At 50.4% G+C, this 21,761-nt stretch overlaps 1 protein-coding gene across 2 annotated transcripts in view; it reads right to left on the bottom strand.

Moving 5' to 3' along the window:
• Window positions 1-21,761, bottom strand: part of slc14a2 (solute carrier family 14 member 2) — a 128,717-nt gene that overhangs the window by 34,816 nt on the left and 72,140 nt on the right. For both annotated transcript variants that reach the window (XM_070868420.1, XM_070868419.1), the window contains one exon: window positions 1,300-1,492. In XM_070868420.1, coding sequence (XP_070724521.1) covers window positions 1,300-1,492 — 193 coding nt within the window. The remainder of the gene's footprint in view (window positions 1-1,299; window positions 1,493-21,761) is intronic.

Genomic DNA, 21,761 nt, shown 5'->3' with positions numbered 1-21,761 from the left:
CACGGCCACCAATGGTTGAGTGATTATAATCAGGAATGCTCAGGAGGACAGAATAAGAGGAGCGCAGACAACTTGGGGGGGTTGTGGGGATGGAGAAGATTATAGAGATAGTGAGGGGCAAGACCATGGAGGGATTTGAAAACAAGGATGAGAATTTTGAAATCGAGGCATTGCTTAACCGGAAGCTAATGTAGGTCAGCGAGCACTGGGGTGGTGGGTGAGTGGGCCTCGGTGTAAGTTAGGACATGGGCAGCCGAGTTTTGGATCATCTCCAGTTTACATAGGGCAGAATGTGGGAAGCCAGCCAGGAGTGCATTGGAATAGTCAAGTCTAGAGGTAACAAAGGCATGGATGAGGGATGAGCTGAGGCAAGGGTGGAGACGGGTGATGTTACGGATGTGAAAATAGGCGGTCTTAGTTATGTGGCGGATATGTGATAAAAAGCTCATTTCAGGGTAAATATGACACCAAGGTTGTGAACAGTCTGGTTCAGCCTCAGACAGGAGTTGGGGAGAGGGATGGAGTCAGTGGCTAGGGAACGGAGTTTATGACGGGGACTGAAAACAGTGGCTTCTGACTTCCCAATATTCAATTGAAGAAAATTTCTGCTCATCGAGAACTGGATGTCGGACAAGCAGTCTGACAATTTAGAGACCGTGGAGGGGTCAAGAGAATTGGTAGTGAGATAGAACTGGGTGTCATCAGTGTACATATGGAAACTGATACTGTGTTTCCGGATGATGTCGCCAAGAGGCATCATGTAGATGAGAAATAGGAGAGGGCCAGTGATAGATCCTTGAGGGACACCAGAGGTAACGATACGGGGGCAGGAAGAGAAGCCATTGCAGGTGATTAGATTAGATAGATAAGAATGGAACCAGGTAAGCGCAGTGGAGACAGTGGACAGTGGAGAGACACATGAACATCTATCCCTATATGTTTTCATGGCAGATTTGTAACAAGTATTATTTTGAAAAGTATTATGAGAGCCTAGTGCACAAAAGAGGGAAATTATCTTACTATTGTAATCACAATACAATTCACAGCCAGTTTGTATTCACTTGTATATTAACAGATGACTTTTAAGTTCTTCACTAACATACATAATTGCAAATATAAAGTAAAAAATCATAATTACAAATTAATAGTTATTCAAATGAGAATATAAATTTATTCAAAATTAGTTACATTTTAATAGAAATATTTTACTGTCTATGTTTAATTCAACCTCTATGAATTTATTGTTCTTGCTATCATACTGTGTTTAGGGACTATAAAATGACATATTATATTTCTTACCATTGGAATACTGAGATCAAGCCATGTTATGTTTTGTGATGAAGTCACAGGTTCAATAAGAACTTGAGGGAAATGTTGGTTGTAGTGTCCTGTTGCAGCCATGAACAAGCCAACAGACATATTAAAAGGCAAAGTGAAAACAGGTAGATCCCATTTTCCCATCACAGCGGCCAAGGCACTTGAAATAATAGGGCTGCAAAAGAAAATTGCTTTTAGTACAAATATAAAATAAAGTTATTATATTATTTATTAAAGGACATTATTTCCCTCTTTTCTCACAAAACAATAAATGGTCTTTAATCACTATTTGGTATTCACTAACAAAGTGGCAGAAACGTGTGGTTTCATTTGTGGGAACAAAAAAAAAGTCAATTATAACACATCTATAATATTGATTAACATTTCTTAGTTAGTGAGCCTACTAACCAATATAAACAACAACTTGTATTTGTTTAAAATTTCAATCCAGCTGTGGGATGCGCAATATGAGTCACCAAAATAGCTGGGTGACCATAAAGTAAAGCTATTATTTCCCCAGGATTTCTTACATGGAAGTCTGAGCTGCAGAAAAATGGCAGGACTTTTTTGATTCCTAAGGAGGGGTCTCCAAGCATGATTTGGAGAAAGCAACAATAGCAATACAAAGAGGTATGTTTACAAGGATGTAGGAAGTGAGGCGCAACAGGTGAGAATAACAAGGTTTTATCAAAATTATATTATATATTGCCATGATGGCAATGAAAATGTACACAGGCCAAATCTTTTATATGCCAAATCACCTGTCTGTGTCCATATTCCTCTGATATTGAAAGACAAAACTGTCACATAATAGCGGGGTACAATGTTGAACCAATAGTTGGACCCTATCACTAGGTGGAAACCTCCCGCTGAATATGAGATGAATATGGATTTATTTAGGAGGGAGGTTCTGAAAGACTTCGGGAATAAAAATATTGGAGGTCCTCACAGATCATTGGGATGCACCATATTAATCACACATTCTTTGACCTGCACAATGTTAATTGTGTTGGATTGTGTATAAAGACATGATAGTGGATTTTATGATGATTTAGTAGCCAGATAGATAAATGAGTGAGTGGGCAAACACATGGCAGATGCAGTATAATGTGGGTAAATGTGAAGTTATCCACTTTGGTAGAAAAAACATAAGGACAAAGTATTATTTAAATGGTGATGGCTTTGGAAGTGTCGATGTACAGAGGGACCTGGGTGTCCTTGTATACCAGTCATTGAAAGCAAACATGCAGGTGCAACAAGCAGTTAGGAAGGCAAATGGTATGTTGGCCTTTATTGCAAGAGGATTTGAGTACAGGAGCAAGGATGTCTTACTACAGTTATATAGGGCCTTGGTGAGACTGCACCAGGAGTATTGTGTGCAGTTTTGGTCTCCTTACCTAAGAAAAGATATACTTGCCATAGAGGGAGTGCAGTGAAGGTTCACCAGACTGATTCCTGGGATGGCAGGACTGTCGTATGAGGAGAGATTGGGTCGACTAGGCCTGTACTCACTAGAGTTTAGAAGAATGAGAGGGGATCTCATTGAAACTTAAAAAATTCTGACTGGGTTGGATAGACTGGATGCGGGGAGGATGTTTCCCCTGTCTGAGAAGTCGAGAACAAGGGGTCACAGTCTCAGGATACGAGGTAGGAAATTTAGGGCTGAGATAAGGAGAAATCTTTTCACTCAGAGGGTGGTGAACCTGTGGAATTCTCTACCACAGAAGGCTGTGGAGGCCAAGTCACTGAATATATTTAAGAGGGAGATCGATTTCTAGAAAGAAAAGGCATCAAGGGGTTATGGGGAAAAAGCGGGAATATGGTGTTGAGATAGAGGATTAGCCATGATCATATTGAATGGCGGTGCAGACTCGAAGGGTAGAATGGTCTACTACTGCTCCTATTTTCTATGTTTCTATGTAATTTATTTATAATGTTCCATCTGCTCTCTTCGCAGAGCAAAGAGAGCCAGTTGTAGCTCTTTTACCTCTGATTCACAAGGTTGTGGGTTCAAGCCCCATTCCAGAGGCTTGAGTACATAACCTTGGTGGACACTTCAGCGCAGTACCAAAGGAGTGCTGCATTGTCAAAGGTGCCATCTTACCTATAAAACATTAAACAGAGATACAGTCTTCCCTTTCAAATAGATATATAAAATTCAGAGAACAGTAGGGAGTTTGCCCTGTATACTGGCAAACATTTATCCCTCAAGCAGCACTATCAAAGCAGCTTATATGATAATTTATTTCATTGCTGTTTGTAGAACCTTGTGTGAAAATTTGCTGTCACTTTTGCCTAAATTACATCAGTGACCACAGTTTAAATATAGTTCATTGGTTGAGAAGTGCTTTGGGATGCCCTGAGGATTTGAAAAGTTCTATATGATGCAAGATTTTTTCTTCCTTTAAAATGATCTTCAAGGCACCACTTATTAGATGATGCATGAAGATACATTATGGGGGTGAAATTGCTGGTTGGGGGCGGTAAGAGCTGTGAGGTGGGACTTCCTGCAACAGGCGCAAAAGTCCCGCCCCGGCAGCTAAATTGGGCTTACTGCCCCGAGAGGAAGTGGAACGCAAATTCTCCTGCTCCAATTCCTCTCGGGGGCGGGACTGGGGCGCTAACATTCGGGAATTTTTCAGTGCTACATGGAAAAGAGCATAGCGCAGGCGAGAGCACAGCAACCTCCCCTTCCGTTAAAGAGGAGGGCACGCTGCGGAGTCTGCGTTGGGGAGAAGGGACCACCAGTACACCACTGGGGAGCGGAGTGCCGTGGCAGCAGCCTGGCACAGAAGCGGAGTGCAGGGCTGCAGCACTGCGGCACGGACCCCGTGATTTGAAGAGGGCCAGGCCATGACCGGTAAGTCGGCTATTTAAAAAAATGTCTGCGCCACACCTCCCCTTTAATTTTCGCCCCGCGAGCGGACTGAAGCCCGGTTTGCAATCCGCAAAGCTGGCGCGGACATTGCCTGCAGCAGCCTCACGGGGCACTACCGAATGTTCACAGGTCGCTGCGCACAGTGATGACCTCACCATCGCTGGCCTGGTGGCTCGGGGCGCCACCAGCAGGAGCGAGGCTCTGCCGGTTGGTGCCTTCCCTAACTCCCGCAGAATTGTGCGGGAATCAGTAACGGTGCCGTGCCTTGGGCAAAATGTTGTTTGCGCCCCGGGAGAGCTAACAGGAGGCACAAACGACCCGAATTTCTCCCTCAGGATTTCAGCCATTAATGAAGCGATGCTTGGTAAATTGGCTAACTAACGGAACGCCCCTCGTGATTGCTTGGAAGGAATTTGTGGAATACATGTTGAGGCCAGTGTTGACCTTCACTATCGCTGTTGGCACAGTGCAGGTGATAAACTGTTCCTGCAGGATTCTTTGATCTCACGGCATACCTCAATCCCAGCCTCCCTGTTGAACCGAGACCTATGCACCTACTGTTTCTCTGTCATGCCCAGGTTGGAATGTACAGAGGAACATGGTATTAAATGCTGCTTTTGTGCTTCGATAATTGACTTTATCTAATTATTTTTCTAATCTATTATTAACATTGGGTACAAGTGGAAGATATTGTGGAGAGCTGTGGAATATAATTTGTGCACAATCTACTCATTTTTAAATCTGACAATTGTTTAAATTGGTCAAAAAGCACAAACCAATTTTAGTTTCCAATATACTCAATTAAAAGGTTGTCACTTACAGCATGTTAAGCATCACAAGTATTTTGGGCAGAAACAGGTATTCTTTCAGTATTTGTGCCTTGTTAAGGTGCTTATTACCTTGTATACTTCATCACCTCTAACTGGTGTTGGGTTGCAGCTTACATTGACTGCAATAGCTAAGTAAATTGCACCTCCAATGTACAAAGTAGCAGACAGAGTATCTCCGCTGTAGTGTGACCCCCACCGCCTATCCCGTATTAGTGCTTCACTAATCATCATTTATTTTTCAGCTTTCTGACTACATGTATTGAACAAATATTCTAAAATATCCAAAATCATTATGTACTTCTACAAAGGAATAGCTGCATCTTGATAAATGAATTTTCTATACATAGCTGTTGACATTTTAGCATTAAATCTATTGCATTGATATTTCAGTGTCGGCTATGAAATTGATGATTCAGTGTCAGCTGTGGTTCAGTGGGTAGCACACTCACCTCTGAGATTGTGGTCCACTCCAGGGACTTGAGCACATAAGTCTAGGCTGACACTCCAGTGCAATCTTTCTCCCCAAAAATTCAACTTCTGGTGCCAGGAAAACACACTTGGAGTGTTTCAGCCTGAGTCCCACTCTGTCTAGGCAACTTAGAACTCTTCCAGGTTGTTTAGGTGTTCGATGGTGTCACGACCAGTGATCAGGATGTCGTTTTGAAACACAACGGTGCGTGGAACAGATTTCAGCAAACTCTCCATGTTTCTCTGGAAAATGGCTGCAGCCGAGCGAAGCCCGAAAGGGCACCTGTGGTATATAAACAGTCCTTTGTGTGTGTTGATGCACGTCAGTCGTTTTGAAGATTCAGCCAGCTCCTATGTCATGTGGGCGGAGGTTAGGTCCAACTTGGTCAATGACTTCCCCCCAGCTAACTGTTATATATGCAGTTATATAGATATACTCTCTGTGTAGTCACTGTATAGTTGCATAAGATGGAGACTTGTTTACCTGATGTACTATCAATAAGGTTTACACTCTGTATATACATGCTGGCACCACTAGAGGGTGCAACTGGTAGAGTCAGGAGTTTCCTGCCCTGGTGGCAGGGGCTGTATAAAAGGGGAGCCACCATGCGGCTGCCTCACTCTGGAGTTTGGAATAAAGGACCAACGTCATTACAGTTTGAGTACAACACATTGCCTCGTGGAGTCATTCATAGGTACATTATAGACATAATAACTGGTGACGAGAATATGGACTTTCACGCCATTATGGCTACCTTTGGCACACTATAAGACTTCGCAGAGGGTGATGATTGGGATGCTTTCACGGAAAGGCTTGAGCTATATTTTGTGGCAAATGACCTGGCAGGGGAGACGGACGCATCGGCGGAGAGGCGCAAGGCTATACTGCTGACCCGTTGTGGGCCTGAGGTCTACTGCTTCGTCAGGAACTTACTGGCACCCACGAAGGCCAAGGATAAGACATACGATGAGCTGACTGAACTAATTTGCGACCAACTAAAACTAAAAGAGAGTATCCTCACGGCCAGGCACAGATTCTACACTCTCCGCAGACCAGGAGGTTGCAAAATATGCTGCCGACCTCAGGAGACTTGGGGCACCATGTGATTTTGGCACGCACCTCTTCGTTATAGGAATTGTCCATGAGGGCCTCCTTCACAAGCTATCTGCCAACACCACAATCATCAGCATCAGTCAGGCGTTCATGACCTCGACCTGCAGCACCAAGCAAATTATTCATTCTGTGGACGCAAACCCGGCAAGTACTGTACACAGAATGGTGCCTTTCACGGGCAAGACTGTAGAACGTGGCTTTGCCCAGGGCAGAGAGCACAGACCTCACGGTTCCAGAACTCAGAGTCTGCCGAGGGGTGCTAATCGAGTAGCACCATGCTGGCATTGCGGAGGAAACCATAGGTATTGTGTTCCTGGCACAGATGAGACTGCACACAGGGAGGTTAAAGTAACAGTGACCTCAGTCTTTATTAAGACACTCCAGAGTGAGTAACAGGCCTTAGGGGCCGGCTAATATACAGTGTTCCCAAGGGATGCTGGGATCCCTTGGGACTTCAGGGGATGCACTCCCTGGTGGCGGAACATGGGAGTGCATGCTTTACAGATACACAACATCACTCCCCCGCAAAGTCAAAGTGAAAACTATTTACAAGGTGAGGCGGTCGGGAGCCTTTCTTTCCCTGGTGGACCGCCTCGGTACAAATGTCTGTTCTGGTGTGTTGGCTGTGCCCTCGCTGGGCTGGCGTGTTGTTGGCCCTGCAGGGCTGCTGGGTGAGCCTGGCCTTGCTGGGCTGTTGGGCATGATGGGTTCGATTTCCTGATCCGGCTTGGTGTCGTTGATTCTTTGGATGTGTGTTGTGGGCTCGAAAAAGGTGGTGTCTGCTGTGGGGTGTTCAGGGCAGTCTGTGAACCGCAGCCTCGTTTGGTCCAAGTGCTTTCTGCAAATTTGTCCATTGTCTAGTTTGACTACAAACACCCTACTCCGTTCTTTAGCTATCACCGTGCCCGCGATCCACTTGGGACCATGTCCATAGTTTAGCACATACACAGGGTCATTCAGATCAATTTCCCGTGACACAGTGGCGCGACCATCGTTTACATTTTGTTGCTGCTGCCTGCTCTCTACCTGATCATGCAGGTTGGGGTGAACCAGCGAGAGTCTGGTTTTAAGTGTCTTTTTCATGAGTAGCTCAGCTGGGGGCACCCCTGTGAGCGAGTGGGGTCTCGTGTGGTAGCTGAGCAGTACTCGGGACAGGCGGGTTTGGAGTGAGCCTTCTGTGACTCGTTTAAGGCTCTGTTTGATTGTTTGTACTGCCTGCTCTGCCTGCCCATTGGAGGCTGGTTTAAACGGGACATGTTTGATCCCATTGCGGTCATGAATTCTTTAAATTCGGCACTAGTGAAACATGGCCCGTTGTCACTGACCAGTATGTCTGGTAGGCCGTGGGTGGCAAACATGGCCCTCAGGCTTTCAATGGTGGCGGTGGCGGTGCTTCCCGACATTATTTCACATTCAATCCAATTTGAAAAGGCATCCATCATCACCAGGAACATTTTACTGAGAAACGGGCCCCCATAGTCGACATGGATCCTTGACCATGGTCTGGAGGGCCAGGACCACAAACTTAGTGGTACCTCTCTGGGTGTGTTGCTCAACTGAGCACACATGCTGCATTGCTGTGCACGCGTGGGTTCGAATCCCATCCTCATCGCCAGTTATTGTGTTCCTGGCACAGATGAGACTGCACACAGGGAGGTTAAAGTAACAGTGACCTCAGTCTTTATTAAGACACTCCAGAGTGAGGAACAGGCTTTAGGGGCAAGCTTATATACAGTGCTCGCAAGGGATGCTGTGATCCCTTGGGACTTCAGGGGATGCACTCCCTGGTGGCGGAACATGGGAGTGCATGCTTTACAGATACACAACAATAGGGCTCACCAGTGTTGGATTGCTGAGTACGTAATGCAAAGCCTGTAACACGAAGGGCCACCTCCAGCGTATGTGTAAAAGAAATACAACTCACCGTCTAGCAGAGGAGTTGGTAGATGACTTTGAATCCAGCGGGGAATATGATGACTTGGTCAGAGAGACAGCACAACCCCAAGAAGAAGTGCATGGAGTGTAGACCTGCACCACCGATTGTCCTCCAGTGAAGATGGACGTTGAGATAAATGGCGTTCCATTCTTCATGGAAATGGACACGGGAACGAGCCAGTCAGTGATGAGCCAGGATGCCTTTGAGAGGCTATGGAACAAAAAACGATCCGAGCTGGTTCCGGTACAGGAAAAGTTGCGCACCTGCACCAAGGAGCTAATCCCAGTTCTTGGCAGTGTGGATGTCCATAATGGCGTGGTGCACAAGTTACCTCTGTGGATTGTTGCAGGTGATGGTCCAACGCTACTCAGAAGAAGGTGGATGGAGAAGATCCAGTGAAAATGGGAAGATCGCTTCACTCCAACAATCGATGTTCCCCGTGCTCGGAGGCAGAGCAAAACCTCACCTTCGCTTGGGCCAGGCACCAGAGAACAGACCAGCTTAGCACCTGAAGCACAGACCATCCATCAGGACTGCGCGGCAATGATGCGACCGGAACAACCTAAAAGTACCTTCCTGGCTCCAATGGCAGAACTCCTGGGGAGGAAGATCGAATTCACAGGCACTCTTCCAGCTTTTGTGGCAGAATCGCGGGAGAGAAGGATCAAGGCAGTTGACTTCGAAGACAGAGGCAAGATGGCGTCCTTGCTGCAGCTAGGTGCAGGGTTCTCTAAAAGGAGACCTGCAACCAACTGAACTTAAAGAGACATTGTATACATGGCAATCAATGTAACGAACGAATTAAGAATGTAAAGAACAAAATGTTGCGAGATGTCGATAATAGAGTGTCCCCAAAAGTAGCAAGCGAGCTAATTCGGGAGGGTAAAGATGCTCTACCCCAGATATCCCCACAAGTTATAGGCCAGCGACCTCAGGAGGGTGAAGGCACTGATCCTGATACCCTGCCCCAGGTCTATCTCACGCTGCAGGCACCCGATGGCACTATTCGCCACGGACCTGGAAATGAAAACGGCGCCAATACACGCAGTCGGCCGCCGTTGCCCACCACCTGGGTGGAGACGGTGCAGCCCCCAGACCCAGTCACTACCTCGGCCATGTCCAGCAGCGAAAGGTCAGAACTAATGAGTTCCCCAAGTGGGACCTGGAACAGCCAGGTTCCCAACACCGTTAGAGAGCAGGCAGAAGATTCTGCAGCCTTCAAAGGAGGACAGGGAGGCCACACACATCTGTGGCTCTACCCACCACTAGGCAATGGCAAAGGCCCTGAGTCCTGGCTAGGTGAGCGAACCAAGCCCACCCCACTAGCAGGGGGTGCAGCGCCACCATCAGACGACTAGGACCCCGTCCGGTTGCTCTGGTACTAGCGACCTCGCCTACCTGTATTGCTACCTCAGTACTGACCATGACTAAACCATGAATGCAATCTACCCAATCCTGGTGCATGACCATAAAACATAACGAATGTAAGTCACTGAACCAAGGTGTCACGATACAAACTAAAGAAAAAATGTTTTTTCTTCCGTTCTTTGTACTTGCACTGTGTCTGATCCTGCGTGTTAATGTAATGGGCCAGCTGCATGATCTCGTTGTGGGGGGGAATGGATGTATATAGCCATGGATACACACATGGATCACACCCAGAACCCACTGGAACCTCCACTGCATCATCGAACCATCCAAACTGGTAACCACTACCCAATGTTGTGGCAAAAGGACTTGGGGCTTAACAGAGAGAGAGCCAAGCCAAAGCACAGCCAAGGTGCAAGGGCAATTGGCACTTAAGTCTGGGGAGAGCTAAGCCAGAGCACATAGTGCAAAGGTAATTGGCACAAAGGGCTTGGGGGAGAGTGATGTTATATATGTAGACTATAGATATACTCTCTGTGTAGTCACTGTATAGTTGCAGAAGATGGAGACTTGTTTACCTGATGTATTATCAATAAGGTTTACACTCTGTATATACATGCTGGCACCACTAGAGAGTGCAACTGGTGGAGACCAGGGTTTCCTGCCCTGGTGGCAGGGGCTGTATAAATGGGGAGCCACCATGCGGCTGCCTCATTCTGGAGTTTGGAATAAAGGACCAAGGTCACTGCAGTTTGAGTGCAACACATTGCCTCGTGGAGTCATTCATAGGTACATTACAGACATAATACTAACGTTGCGAACAGGTCATCCACCTTGGGCAGTGGATACTGGTCCTGTAGTGAAACTCGGTTTATCGTTACCTTGTAGTCTCCGCAGATTCTGACCATGCCATCGCTTTTCAACATCGAAACAATCGGACTGGCCCACTCATTGAACTCGACTGGCGATATGATTCCTTCACGTTGGAGTCTCTCCAGTTCGATCTCGACTTTCTCCCTCCTCATGTATAGAACCGCCCAAGCCTCGTGATGGATGGGCCATACATCGGGGCCTAGATGGATCTGTACCTTGGAGCCTGTGAAGTTGCCGATGCCTGGTTCGAATAGCGAGGGAAACTTGCGCAGCACTTGGGCACACGAGGCGTCATCCACTGAAGATAGTGCTTTGATGTCGTTCCAATTCCATCTAATCTTTTCTAGCCAGCTTCTGCTGAACAGCGTTGGGCCATTGCCTGGAACAATCCACAATGATAGGTCATGCACAGCTCTATCATACGATACCTTCACTGCCGCACTTCCAATGACTGGTATGAGCTCTTTGGTGTAAGTACGCAGCTTTGCATTAATTGGGCTCAGTTTGGGCCTTTGTGCCTTATTGCCCCACAGTTTCTTGAAAGCCTTCTGGCTCATTATTGACTGACTCGCACCCGTATCCAACTCCATGGATACCGGAACTCCATTTAACTTGACTTTCAGCATTATAGGAGGGCTCTTGGTGGTGAAGGTATGTACCCCATACACTTCTTCCTCGGGTTGAGTTGCCTGTGCTGCGTGATCCACGCCAGATCGATCATCCTCTGCCACGTGGTGTGTCGCAGCATGTTTGCACATTGGCTGGAGGTGCCCCATTGTTGCGCAGCCTTTGCACACGTGGTGCTTGAATCGACATTGATGGGCCCGATAATTACCCCTGCAGTGCCAACATGGTGCTAATGGATTCACATTCACCCCCGATGGCGGACCCGAGTCATCACAGGTCTTGCAGACGCAGACGTATAGGCCCTGCCATATACAGTTCGGCCTTCTAGCGACGTCATTTTATGCATAGGACTTGCCGGTGAGCTTCGATGTTGAGAAAATATCTGTTTGGTATTACCGACCGTGGCCATGTATGCCTGGGTGATTGCGATGGTCCTGCTCAGGTCTAGGGTTTCGGCAGCCAGCAGCTTTCGAAGAATGACCTTGTAGCTGGTGCCAAGCATGAAAAAGTCCCGTAGCATTTCCCCCAACGCAGCTCCAAAATCGCAAAGTCCGATGAGGCGTCTCAGGTCGGCGACATAATCCGCCATGTCCTGGCCCCCAGAGCGATGGTGCGTGTAAAAACGATACCTGGCCATGAGGATACGCTTCTTCGGCTTGAGGTGGTCCCGAACCAACGTGCACAACTCCTTCTCGGTTGGTTTTGTCGGTGCGAGACGATTCTTGATGAGGCCGTATATTGTAGGCCCACAGACGGTGAGGAGATCCGCCCTGCGCTTGACTGCATTAGTGACTCCTTCCAGCTTGTTGGCCACGAAGTACTGGTCGAGACGCTCAACAAAGGCTTCCCAATCATCACCCTCTACGAATTTCTCTAATATTCCAATGGCAGCCATGGTTGCATGAAGGTTCGTATTCTGTTACTCGTCGCCAATTGTTATGTGTAGAAGAACTCCACGAGGCTGAATACTGTGAGCTAAACTTAGTGTGACCTTAGTCTTCTTTATTCCAACTCCAGAGTGCCTAAACAACATGGTAGCCAACCTTTTATACTGGCCCTAACCGTGTGTGCAGGCGACTCCAACGGTCACGCTCTCTGGTGGCAAGTATTACATAGTTACATACATAACAAAAACGTATGACAGGGAGGATAAAGGTTAGGGCTAGAAGTGAGATAGCTTTTCATTATGAGATGACTAGCTTTTTGCATCCTCTCCAGGAGTGCAGCTTTGCCAATGGTGCAAATGTGAGAGTTCCACTTAAGATCAAATAAGGCATTGAGGTCAAGAATGTCAATAAATGAAGAAGGATTAATGATTGAGCAATTAAAGGTAATAGTTGGTAACTGAAACAAAAACAGAAAATGCTGGAAACACTGAGTTGGAGCACTCTTACTGCCATTGGCTCCACACAAGTCCAAGTTAGCCATGTCAGCCGTGGCTCCATGGGTAGCACTCTCGCTTCTGTGTCAGTAGGTTATGGGTTCATGTCCTGCTCCAGATACTTGAGCACCTAACCTAGGCTGGCACTCCAGTGCAGTGATGAAAGAGTGCTGCATTGTCTTTTGGATGACATTAGACTGAGGCCCTGTCTGCCCTCTCAGATGGATGTAAAAGATCCCATGGCACTATTTTGAAGAAGAGCAGGGGATTATCTCTAGTGTCCCGGCCAATATTTATCTCTCCATCAACATCGTTAAATAGATTATTTGGTCATTATCGCATTGCTGTTTGTGGGAGTTGCTGTGCACAATTTGGCTGCCGCATTTCCTATACTCCAAAAGTACTTCATTGGCTGTAAAATACTATGAGACATCCGCTGGTCGTGAAAGGCGCTATATAAATGTAAGTCTTTCTTTCTTTGACCTCAAGTCACACACCATCCTGACTTGGAAATATATTACCATTCCTTCATCGTTGCTGGGCCAAAATCCTGGGACTCCCTCCCTCACGGCACTGTGGGAGTACCTGCACCACAAGGACTGCAGCAGTTTAAGAAGATGGCTACCACCATCTTCTCAAGGGCAATTAGGGATGGGCAATAAACGCTGGCCTTGCCAGCAACACCAACATCCCGTGAATGAATTTTATAAAAGCACAATTCTATTTGTTGCTCATCAGCTTGGAGTGATACTTCAATTCGTCACTAATTTTTTCAACCCTTTGCTTTCTGAAAGTTTCATCAAGCTCCGTTGATGTCCCTCAGTTTATGAGATTACTTTCTGCACATTGTGTCCCTAACTTCCCAGTATGGTACCAATGGATCTGAAGGTTCAACATCTTGGAGTGAATTTGAACTCTGCTTGGATTAAAACAGCACCACAAATTTTGAAATTAACAACTTACGTGCTGCAACTGTAATGATTGCTCAACCTTAATCAGCCCTCACCAGAGTCTCTTACCAACTTCCCTTTGAAATATTTCCTGTCGATGCTCCAATTTTTCCGTGTTTTTCAAGAATTCTATATTTATCCTTAACTTGAAAATGAGAGAAGCAAAAACATTATTTTGCTCCCAGACATTCCATATTAATTAAAATCTCTGGTGCAGTTTGTAAGGGGTACCTGATTTATATTATCATAACTCCTCCTGTCTTTCTTCAACAAGAACATGTTGACTTTATTCCCATAAAATTACTCCAATCTATAAATGTTCTAATCATTCCTCTGTTAATCCGTTCTAAAGATGAGAAATTAGTTTAAATATTGCTATCAACAATCTCCCTGCGGTTGTTTAAACTGTAGTTATTTTTGTGATCAGGTCTTTTACAAGGGTTGAGTGATTATATTATTTCCCTTTATTTTGCTATTTGATTGTATCTCAATTGCTTGTGCATTCCACTGCTTTTAGTCAGCAGGTAATTCATTCTCCAGTTTTATGCTGTTTCATCCAGACTGTCAGCGAAAGCTCAAGACCTTTCCAGACCATATCACCCACCAATGCTGCTTGAACTCACATCTATCTCTTGTAATATTATTCTCCTAAAATTATTACAATCTACCCGTATTCATTTTATGAAATGGATCACAATTTTAATCAGATACACTTCTGAAAAGAAACAACTTTGCATATGGAGATTCATTTTTAATTTATCTGAACTAAATATAAAATGTAAATGGTAATTTTTTGCCTTGTGCTCTTGGACTTTTTCACTAGGAGTACATATCGGATATTCGGCCATGCCGCTTTTGATTTTACAGAAGAACATAAGAATATAAGAAATATGAGCAGGAGTCGGCCATACGGCCCCTCAAGCCTGCTCCGCCATTCAATGAGATCATGGCTGATCTGATCTTGACCTCATCGCCACTTCCCCGCCCATTGCCCATTACCCTTCCGTTCAAGAATCTGTCTATCTCAGCCTTGAATATATTCAATGATCCAGCCTCCACAGCTCTCTGTGGTAGAGAATTCCAAAGATTTACAACCCTCTGAGAGAAGAAATTCCTCCTCATCCCAGTTTTAAATGGGCGATCCCTTATTCTGAGACTATGTCCCCGAGTTTTAGTTTCCCCTATGAGTGGAAATATCCTCTCTGCATCTACCTTGTTGAGCCCCCTCAGAATCTTATATATTTCAATAAGATCACCTCTCATTCTTCTAAACTCCAATGAGTACAGGCCCAACCTGCTCAAACTTTCCTCATAAGATAACCCTTTCATCCCAGGTATCAACCTAGTGAACCTTCTCTGAACTGCCTCCAATGCAAATATATCCTTCCTAAATAAGGAGACCAAAACTGTACGCAGTACTCCAGGTGTGGTCTTACCAACGCCCTGTACAGTTGTAGCAAAGCTTCCCTGCTTTTATACTCCACTCCTTGCAATAAAGGCCAACATTCCATTTGCCTTAATAATTACTGTACCTGCTGTAGCTGCATGTTAACGCTTTGTGTTTCATGTACGAGGACACCCAGCTTCTTCTGTGCCGCAGCATTCTGTAGTCTCACGATTTAAATAATGTTTTGCTTTTCTATTCTTCCTACCAAAGTGGAATACCTCATATTTTCCCACATTATACTCCATCTGCCAATTTTTTGCCCACTCACTTAGCCTGTCTATATCCCTTTGCAGACTCTTTGTATCCTCACAACTTGCTTTCCTACCTGTCTTTGTATCGTCAGCAAATTTGGTTACAATACAGTCAGTCCCTTCATCCAAGTCATTAATATAAATTGTAAATAGTTGCGGCCCCAGCACCGATCCCTGTGGCACTCCATTAAATACTGATTGCCAATCTGAAAATTACTCATTTATCCCGACTCTCTGTTTTCTGTTAGTTAGCCAATCCTTTATCCATGCTAATATATTACCCCGAACACCATGAGCTCTTATCTTGCGCAGTAACCTTTCGATGTAACTATTTGTACTGCACATTTTTTGACAGACATGCGACAAGCCCCATCCCTAAGCTCCGCACCTTACTGGCCTGAATCATTCCACCCACGTGGTGTTGAGAAGCAGGACCTGAGGCTCCGACACTCTTTGGCCCGGCCGGCCTGGGGCCGAGAATGAGTGAGAGACTGGGGGGAGATTGAGAGAGGCCGAGGGAGAGTGAGAGAGGCTGAGGGAGAGTGAGAGAGGCTGAGGGAGAGTGAGAGAGGCAGGGAGGAGAGAGAGAGAGGCTGGGGGAGAGTGAGAGAGACTGGGGGGAGAGAGAGAGCGAGGCTGGGGGAGAGTGAGAGAGGCCGAGGGAGGCCGAGGGAGAGTGAGAGAGGCTGAGGGAGAGTGAGAGAGGCTGAGGGAGAGTGAGAGAGGCTGGGAGGAGAGAGAGAGAGGCTGGGGGAGAGTGAGAGAGGCTGGGGGGAGAGAGAGAGCGAGGCTGGGGGAGAGTGAGAGAGGCTGGGGAGAGAGAGAGAGCGAGGCTGGGGGAGAGTGAGAGAGGCTGGAAGGAGAGAGAGAGGCTGGGGTGAGAGTGACAGACACTGGGGGAGAGTGAGAGAGGCTGGGGAGAAGAGAGAGAGGCTGGGGGAGAGTCTGGGTGGAGGGAAAGATGGATGATATTCTTCCAACCCCCTACAAGGGACATCGTTGAAGTGGACGATATCCAGACGTCATAACACTGTCACTATTCACTTCATACCCAATAAATCTATTAACAATCCATACACAATGCCTGCCCAATCTATAGCGGGGTAGGGGGGGGTGAAGGATGCACTTGGACTGGGGTAAGGCACTTTGGCTGAGGGATGCTGGGGGGTAGTGAGAGAGGCTGAGGGTAGAGTGAGAGAGGCTGAGGGTAGAGTGAGAGAGGCTGGGGGAGAGAGAGAGAGGCTGGGAGATAGAGAGAGAGGCTGCGGGAGAATGAGAGAGTCTGGGTGGAGAGTGAGAGAGGCTGGGGGAGAGAGAGAGAGGCTGGGGGGGGGGGAGAGAGGCTGAGGGAGAGTGGGAGAAGCTGGGGGAGAGTGGGAGAGGCTGGGGGAGAGAGAGGGGCTGGGGGGAGAGTGTGAAAGTCTGGGTGGAGAGTGAGAGAGGCTGGGGGATAGAGAGAGAGGCTGCGGGAGAGTGAGGGAGTCTGGGTGGAGAGTGAGAGAGGCTGGGGGAGAGAGAGAGAGGCTGGGGGGGGGGGAGAGAGGCTGAGGGAGAGTGGGAGAGGCTGGGTGAGAGTGGGAAAGGCTGGGGGTAGAGTGAGATAGGTTGCGGGAGATAGAGAGAGGCTGGGGGGAGAGTGAAAGGCTGGAGCAGAATGAGAGAGGCTGGGGCGAGAGAGAGAGAGAGAAGCTGGGGGAGATAGTGAGAGGCTGGGGGGACAGTGAAAGGCTGGAGGAGAATGAGAGAGGCTGGGGGGAGAGAGAGAGGCTGGGGAGAGTGAGAGAGGCTGGGGGAGAGTGAGAGAGGCTGGGGAGAGTGAGAGAGGCTGCGGGGAGAGAGAGCCTGGGGGAGAGAGAGAGGCTGGAGGAGAATGAGAGAAGCTGGGGGAGCGAGAGAGAGGCTGGGGGAGAGTGAGAGAGGCTGGGGGAGAGTGAGAGAGGCTGGGGGGAGAGTGAAAGTCCGGGGGAGAGAGAGAGAGGCTGGGGGATAGTGAGAGAGGCTGCGGGATAGTGAGAGAGTTTGGGGGTAGAGTGAGAGAGGCTGGGGGAGAGTGAGAGAGACTGGGGGAGAGAGAGAGAGGCTGGGGGTGGGGGGAGAGAGGCTGGGGGAGAGAGAGAGGCTGGGGGGAGAGTGAGAGAGGCTGGGGGAGAGTGAGAGAGGCTGGGGGAGAGAGAGAGGCTGGGGGGAGAGTGAGAGAGGCTGGGGGAGAGTGAGAGAGGCTGGGGGGAGAGAGAGGGAGAGGATGGGGGAGAGTGAGAGAGGCCGGGGGAGAGTGAGAGAGGCTGGGGGGACGGAGGGGGGGGGAGAGTGAAAGCCATAAGGATTATGAGAGAGGCTGGGGGGAGAGAGAGAGAGAGATTGGGGAGAGAGAGAGAGGCTGGGGGAGTGTGAGAGAGGCTGGGGGGAGAGCGAGAGAGAGGCTGGGGGAGAGTGAGAGAGACTTGGGGAGAGTGAGAGAGAGGCTGGAGGGAGAGTGAGAGAGGCTGGGGGGAGAGTGAGAGAGGCTGGGGGAGAGTGAGAGAGGCTGCGGGGAGAGTGAGAGAGGCTGGGGGAGAGAGAGGCTGGGGGGAGAGTGAGAGAGGCTGGGGGGAGAGTGAGAGAGGCTGCGGGGAGAGTGAGAGAGGCTGGGGGAGAGAGAGGCTGGGGGGAGAGTGAGAGAGGCTGGGGGGAGAGTGAGAGAGGCTGCGGGGAGAGAGAGAGAGGCTGCGGGGAGAGAGAGGCTGGGGGGAGAGTGAGAGAGGCTGGGGGAGAGAGAGAGGGGCTGGGGGATAGAGAGAGAGGCTGTGGGAGAGTGGGAGAGGCTGGGGGAGAGAGAGGGGCTGGGGGGAGAGTGAGAGAGGCTGGGGGAGAGTGAGAAACGCTGGGGGAGAGTGAGAAAGGCTGGGGGGAGAGAGAGGCTGGGGGAGAGTGACAGATGCTGGGGTAGAGTGAGAGAGGCTGGGGGTAGAGTGAGAGAGGCTGGCGGAGATAGAGAGAGGCTGGGGGGAGAGAGAGAGACTGGGGGAGAGTGAGAGAGGCTGGGGGAGAGTGAGAGAGGCGCGGGGAGAGTGAGAGAGGCTGCGGGGAGAGAGAGCCTGGGGGAGAGAGAGAGGCTGGAAGAGAATGAGAGAAGCTGGGGAGAGAGAGAGAGAGGCTGGGGGAGCGAGAGATAGGCTGGGGAGAGAGAGGCTGGGGGAGAGAGAGAGAGACTGGGGTAGAGAGAGAGGCTGGGGGGCGAGAGAGAGAGGCTGGGGTAGAGAGAGAGGCTGGGGGGAGAGTGAGAGAGGCTGGGGAGAGTGAGAGAGGCTGGGGGAGAGTGAGAGAGGCTGGGGGAGAGTGAGAGAGGCTGGGGGGAGAGAGGAGGAGAGGCTGGGGAGAGTGAGAGCGGCTGGGGGAGAGTGAGATAGGCTGGGGGTGAGTGAGAGAGGCTGGGGGAGAGACAGGGAGAGGCTGGGGAGAGAGGGAGAGGCTGGGGGGAGAGTGAAAGGCTGGAGCAGAATGCGAGAGGCTGGGGCGAGAGAGAGAGAGAGAAGCTGGGGGACAGTGAAAGGCTGGAGGAGAATGAGAGAGGCTGGGGGGAGAGAGAGAGGCTGGGGAGAGTGAGAGAGGCTGGGGGAGAGTGAGAGAGGCTGGGGGGAGAGTGAGAGAGGCTGGGGGAGAGAGAGAGGGGCTGGGGGATAGAGAGAGAGGCTGCGGGAGAGTGGGAGAGGCTGGGGGAGATAGAGGGGCTGGGGGGAGAGTGAGAGAGGCTGGGGGAGAGTGAGATAGGCTGGGGGAGAGTGAGAGAGGCTGGGGGAGAGAGAGGCTGGGGGAGAGTGACAGATGCTGTGGTAGAGTGAGAGAGGCTGGGGGAGATAGAGAGAGGCTGGGGGGAAAGTGAAAGGCTGGAGCAGAATGAGAGAGGCTGGGGGAGAGAGAGAGACTGGGGGAGAGTGAGAGGGGCTGGGGGAGAGTGAGAGAGGCGCGGGGAGAGTGAGAGAGGCTGCGGGGAGAGAGAGCCTGGGGGAGAGAGAGAGGCTGGAGGAGAATGAGAGAAGCTGAGGGAGAGTGAGAGAGGCTGGGGGAAGAGTGAAAGGCTTGGGGAGAGAGAGGGAGAGGCTGGGGAGAGAGAGAGAGGCTTGGGATCGAGTGAGAGAGGCTGGGTGTAGAGTGAAAGAGGCTGGGGGAGAGTGAGATAGGCTGCGGGGAGAGAGAGGCTGGGGTTGAGAGAGAGGCTGGGGGGAGAGTGAGAGAGGCTGCGGGGAGAGAGAGCCTGGGGGAGAGAGAGTGGCTGGAGGAGAATGAGAGAAGCTGGGGAGAGAGAGAGAGGCTGGGGGAGCGAGAGAGAGGCTGGGGGAGAGTGAGAGAGGCTGGGGGGAGAGTGAAAGGCTTGGGGAGAGAGAGAGAGGCTGGTGATCGAGAGAGAGGCTGCGGGAGAGAGAGAGTCTGGGGGTAGAGTGAGAGAGGCTGGGGGAAGAGTGAGAGAGGCTGGGGGTTGGGGGGGAGAGAGGCTGGGGGAGAGAGAGAGAGACTGGGGGAGAGAGAGAGGCTGGGGGGAGAGTGAGAGAGGCTGGGGGAGAGTGAGAGAGGCTGGGAGAGAGTGAGAGTGGCTGGGGGGAGAGAGGGAGAGGCTGGGGGAGAGTGAGAGAGGCTGGGGGAGATGAGATAGGCTGGGGGGAGAGTGAGAGAGGCTGGGGGAGAGTGCGAGAGGCTGCGGGAGAGTGAGATAGGCTGGGGGGAGAGAGAGGGAGAGGCTGGGGGTGAGTGAGAGAGGCTGGGGGAGAGTGAGAAAGGCTGGGGGAGAGCGAGAGAGGCTGTGGGTGGGGGGAGGGAGAGAGGCTGGGGGAGAGAGAGAGAGACTGGGGGAGAGTGAGAGTGGCTGGGGGAGAGTGAGAGAGGCTGCGGGGAGAGAGAGAGAGGCTGCGGGGAGAGAGAGGCTGGGGGGAGAGTGAGAGAGGCTGGGGGAGAGAGAGAGGGGCTGGGGGATAGAGAGAGAGGCTGCGGGAGAGTGGGAGAGGCTGGGGGAGAGAGAGGGGCTGGGGGGAGAGTGAGAGAGGCTGGGGGAGAGTGAGAAACGCTGGGGGAGAGTGAGAGAGGCTGGGAGATAGAGAGAGAGGCTGCGGGAGAATGAGAGAGTCTGGGTGGAGAGTGAGAGAGGCTGGGGGAGAGAGAGGGGCTGGGGGGAGAGTGAGAAAGTCTGGGTGGAGAGTGAGAGAGGCTGGGGGATAGAGAGAGAGGCTGCGGGAGAGTGAGGGAGTCTGGGTGGAGAGTGAGAGATGCTGGGGGAGAGAGAGAGAGGCTGGGGGGGGGGGAGAGAGGCTGAGGGAGAGTGGGAGAGGCTGGGTGAGAGTGGGAAAGGCTGGGGGTAGAGTGAGATAGGTTGCGGGAGATAGAGAGAGGCTGGGGGGAGATTGAAAGGCTGGAGCAGAATGAGAGAGGCTGGGGCGAGAGAGAGAGAGAGAAGCTGGGGGAGATAGTGAGAGGCTGGGGGGACAGTGAAAGGCTGGAGGAGAATGAGAGAGGCTGGGGGGAGAGAGAGAGGCTGGGGAGAGTGAGAGAGGCTGGGGGAGAGTGAGAGAGGCTGGGGGAGAGTGAGAGAGGCTGCGGGGAGAGAGAGCCTGGGGGAGAGAGAGAGGCTGGAGGAGAATGAGAGAAGCTGGGGGAGCGAGAGAGAGGCTGGGGGAGAGTGAGAGAGGCTGGGGGAGAGTGAGAGAGGCTGGGGGGAGAGTGAAAGTCCGGGGGAGAGAGAGAGAGGCTGGGGGATAGTGAGAGAGGCTGCGGGATAGTGAGAGAGTTTGGGGGTAGAGTGAGAGAGGCTGGGGGAGAGTGAGAGAGACTGGGGGAGAGAGAGAGAGGCTGGGGGTGGGGGGAGAGAGGCTGGGGGAGAGAGAGAGGCTGGGGGGAGAGTGAGAGAGGCTGGGGGAGAGTGAGAGAGGCTGGGGGAGAGAGAGAGGCTGGGGGGAGAGTGAGAGAGGCTGGGGGAGAGTGAGAGAGGCTGGGGGGAGAGAGAGGGAGAGGATGGGGGAGAGTGAGAGAGGCCGGGGGAGAGTGAGAGAGGCTGGGGGGACGGGGGGGGGGGGGAGAGTGAAAGCCATAAGGATTATGAGAGAGGCTGGGGGGAGAGAGAGAGAGAGATTGGGGAGAGAGAGAGAGGCTGGGGGAGTGTGAGAGAGGCTGGGGGGAGAGCGAGAGAGAGGCTGGGGGAGAGTGAGAGAGACTTGGGGAGAGTGAGAGAGAGGCTGGAGGGAGAGTGAGAGAGGCTGGGGGGAGAGTGAGAGAGGCTGGGGGAGAGTGAGAGAGGCTGCGGGGAGAGTGAGAGAGGCTGGGGGAGAGAGAGGCTGGGGGGAGAGTGAGAGAGGCTGG

Source organism: Pristiophorus japonicus, chromosome 2, assembly GCF_044704955.1.
Source record: "Pristiophorus japonicus isolate sPriJap1 chromosome 2, sPriJap1.hap1, whole genome shotgun sequence".
Taxonomy (NCBI): Eukaryota; Metazoa; Chordata; class Chondrichthyes; family Pristiophoridae; genus Pristiophorus; species Pristiophorus japonicus.
This window is presented reverse-complemented; position numbering and strand designations above follow the sequence as displayed.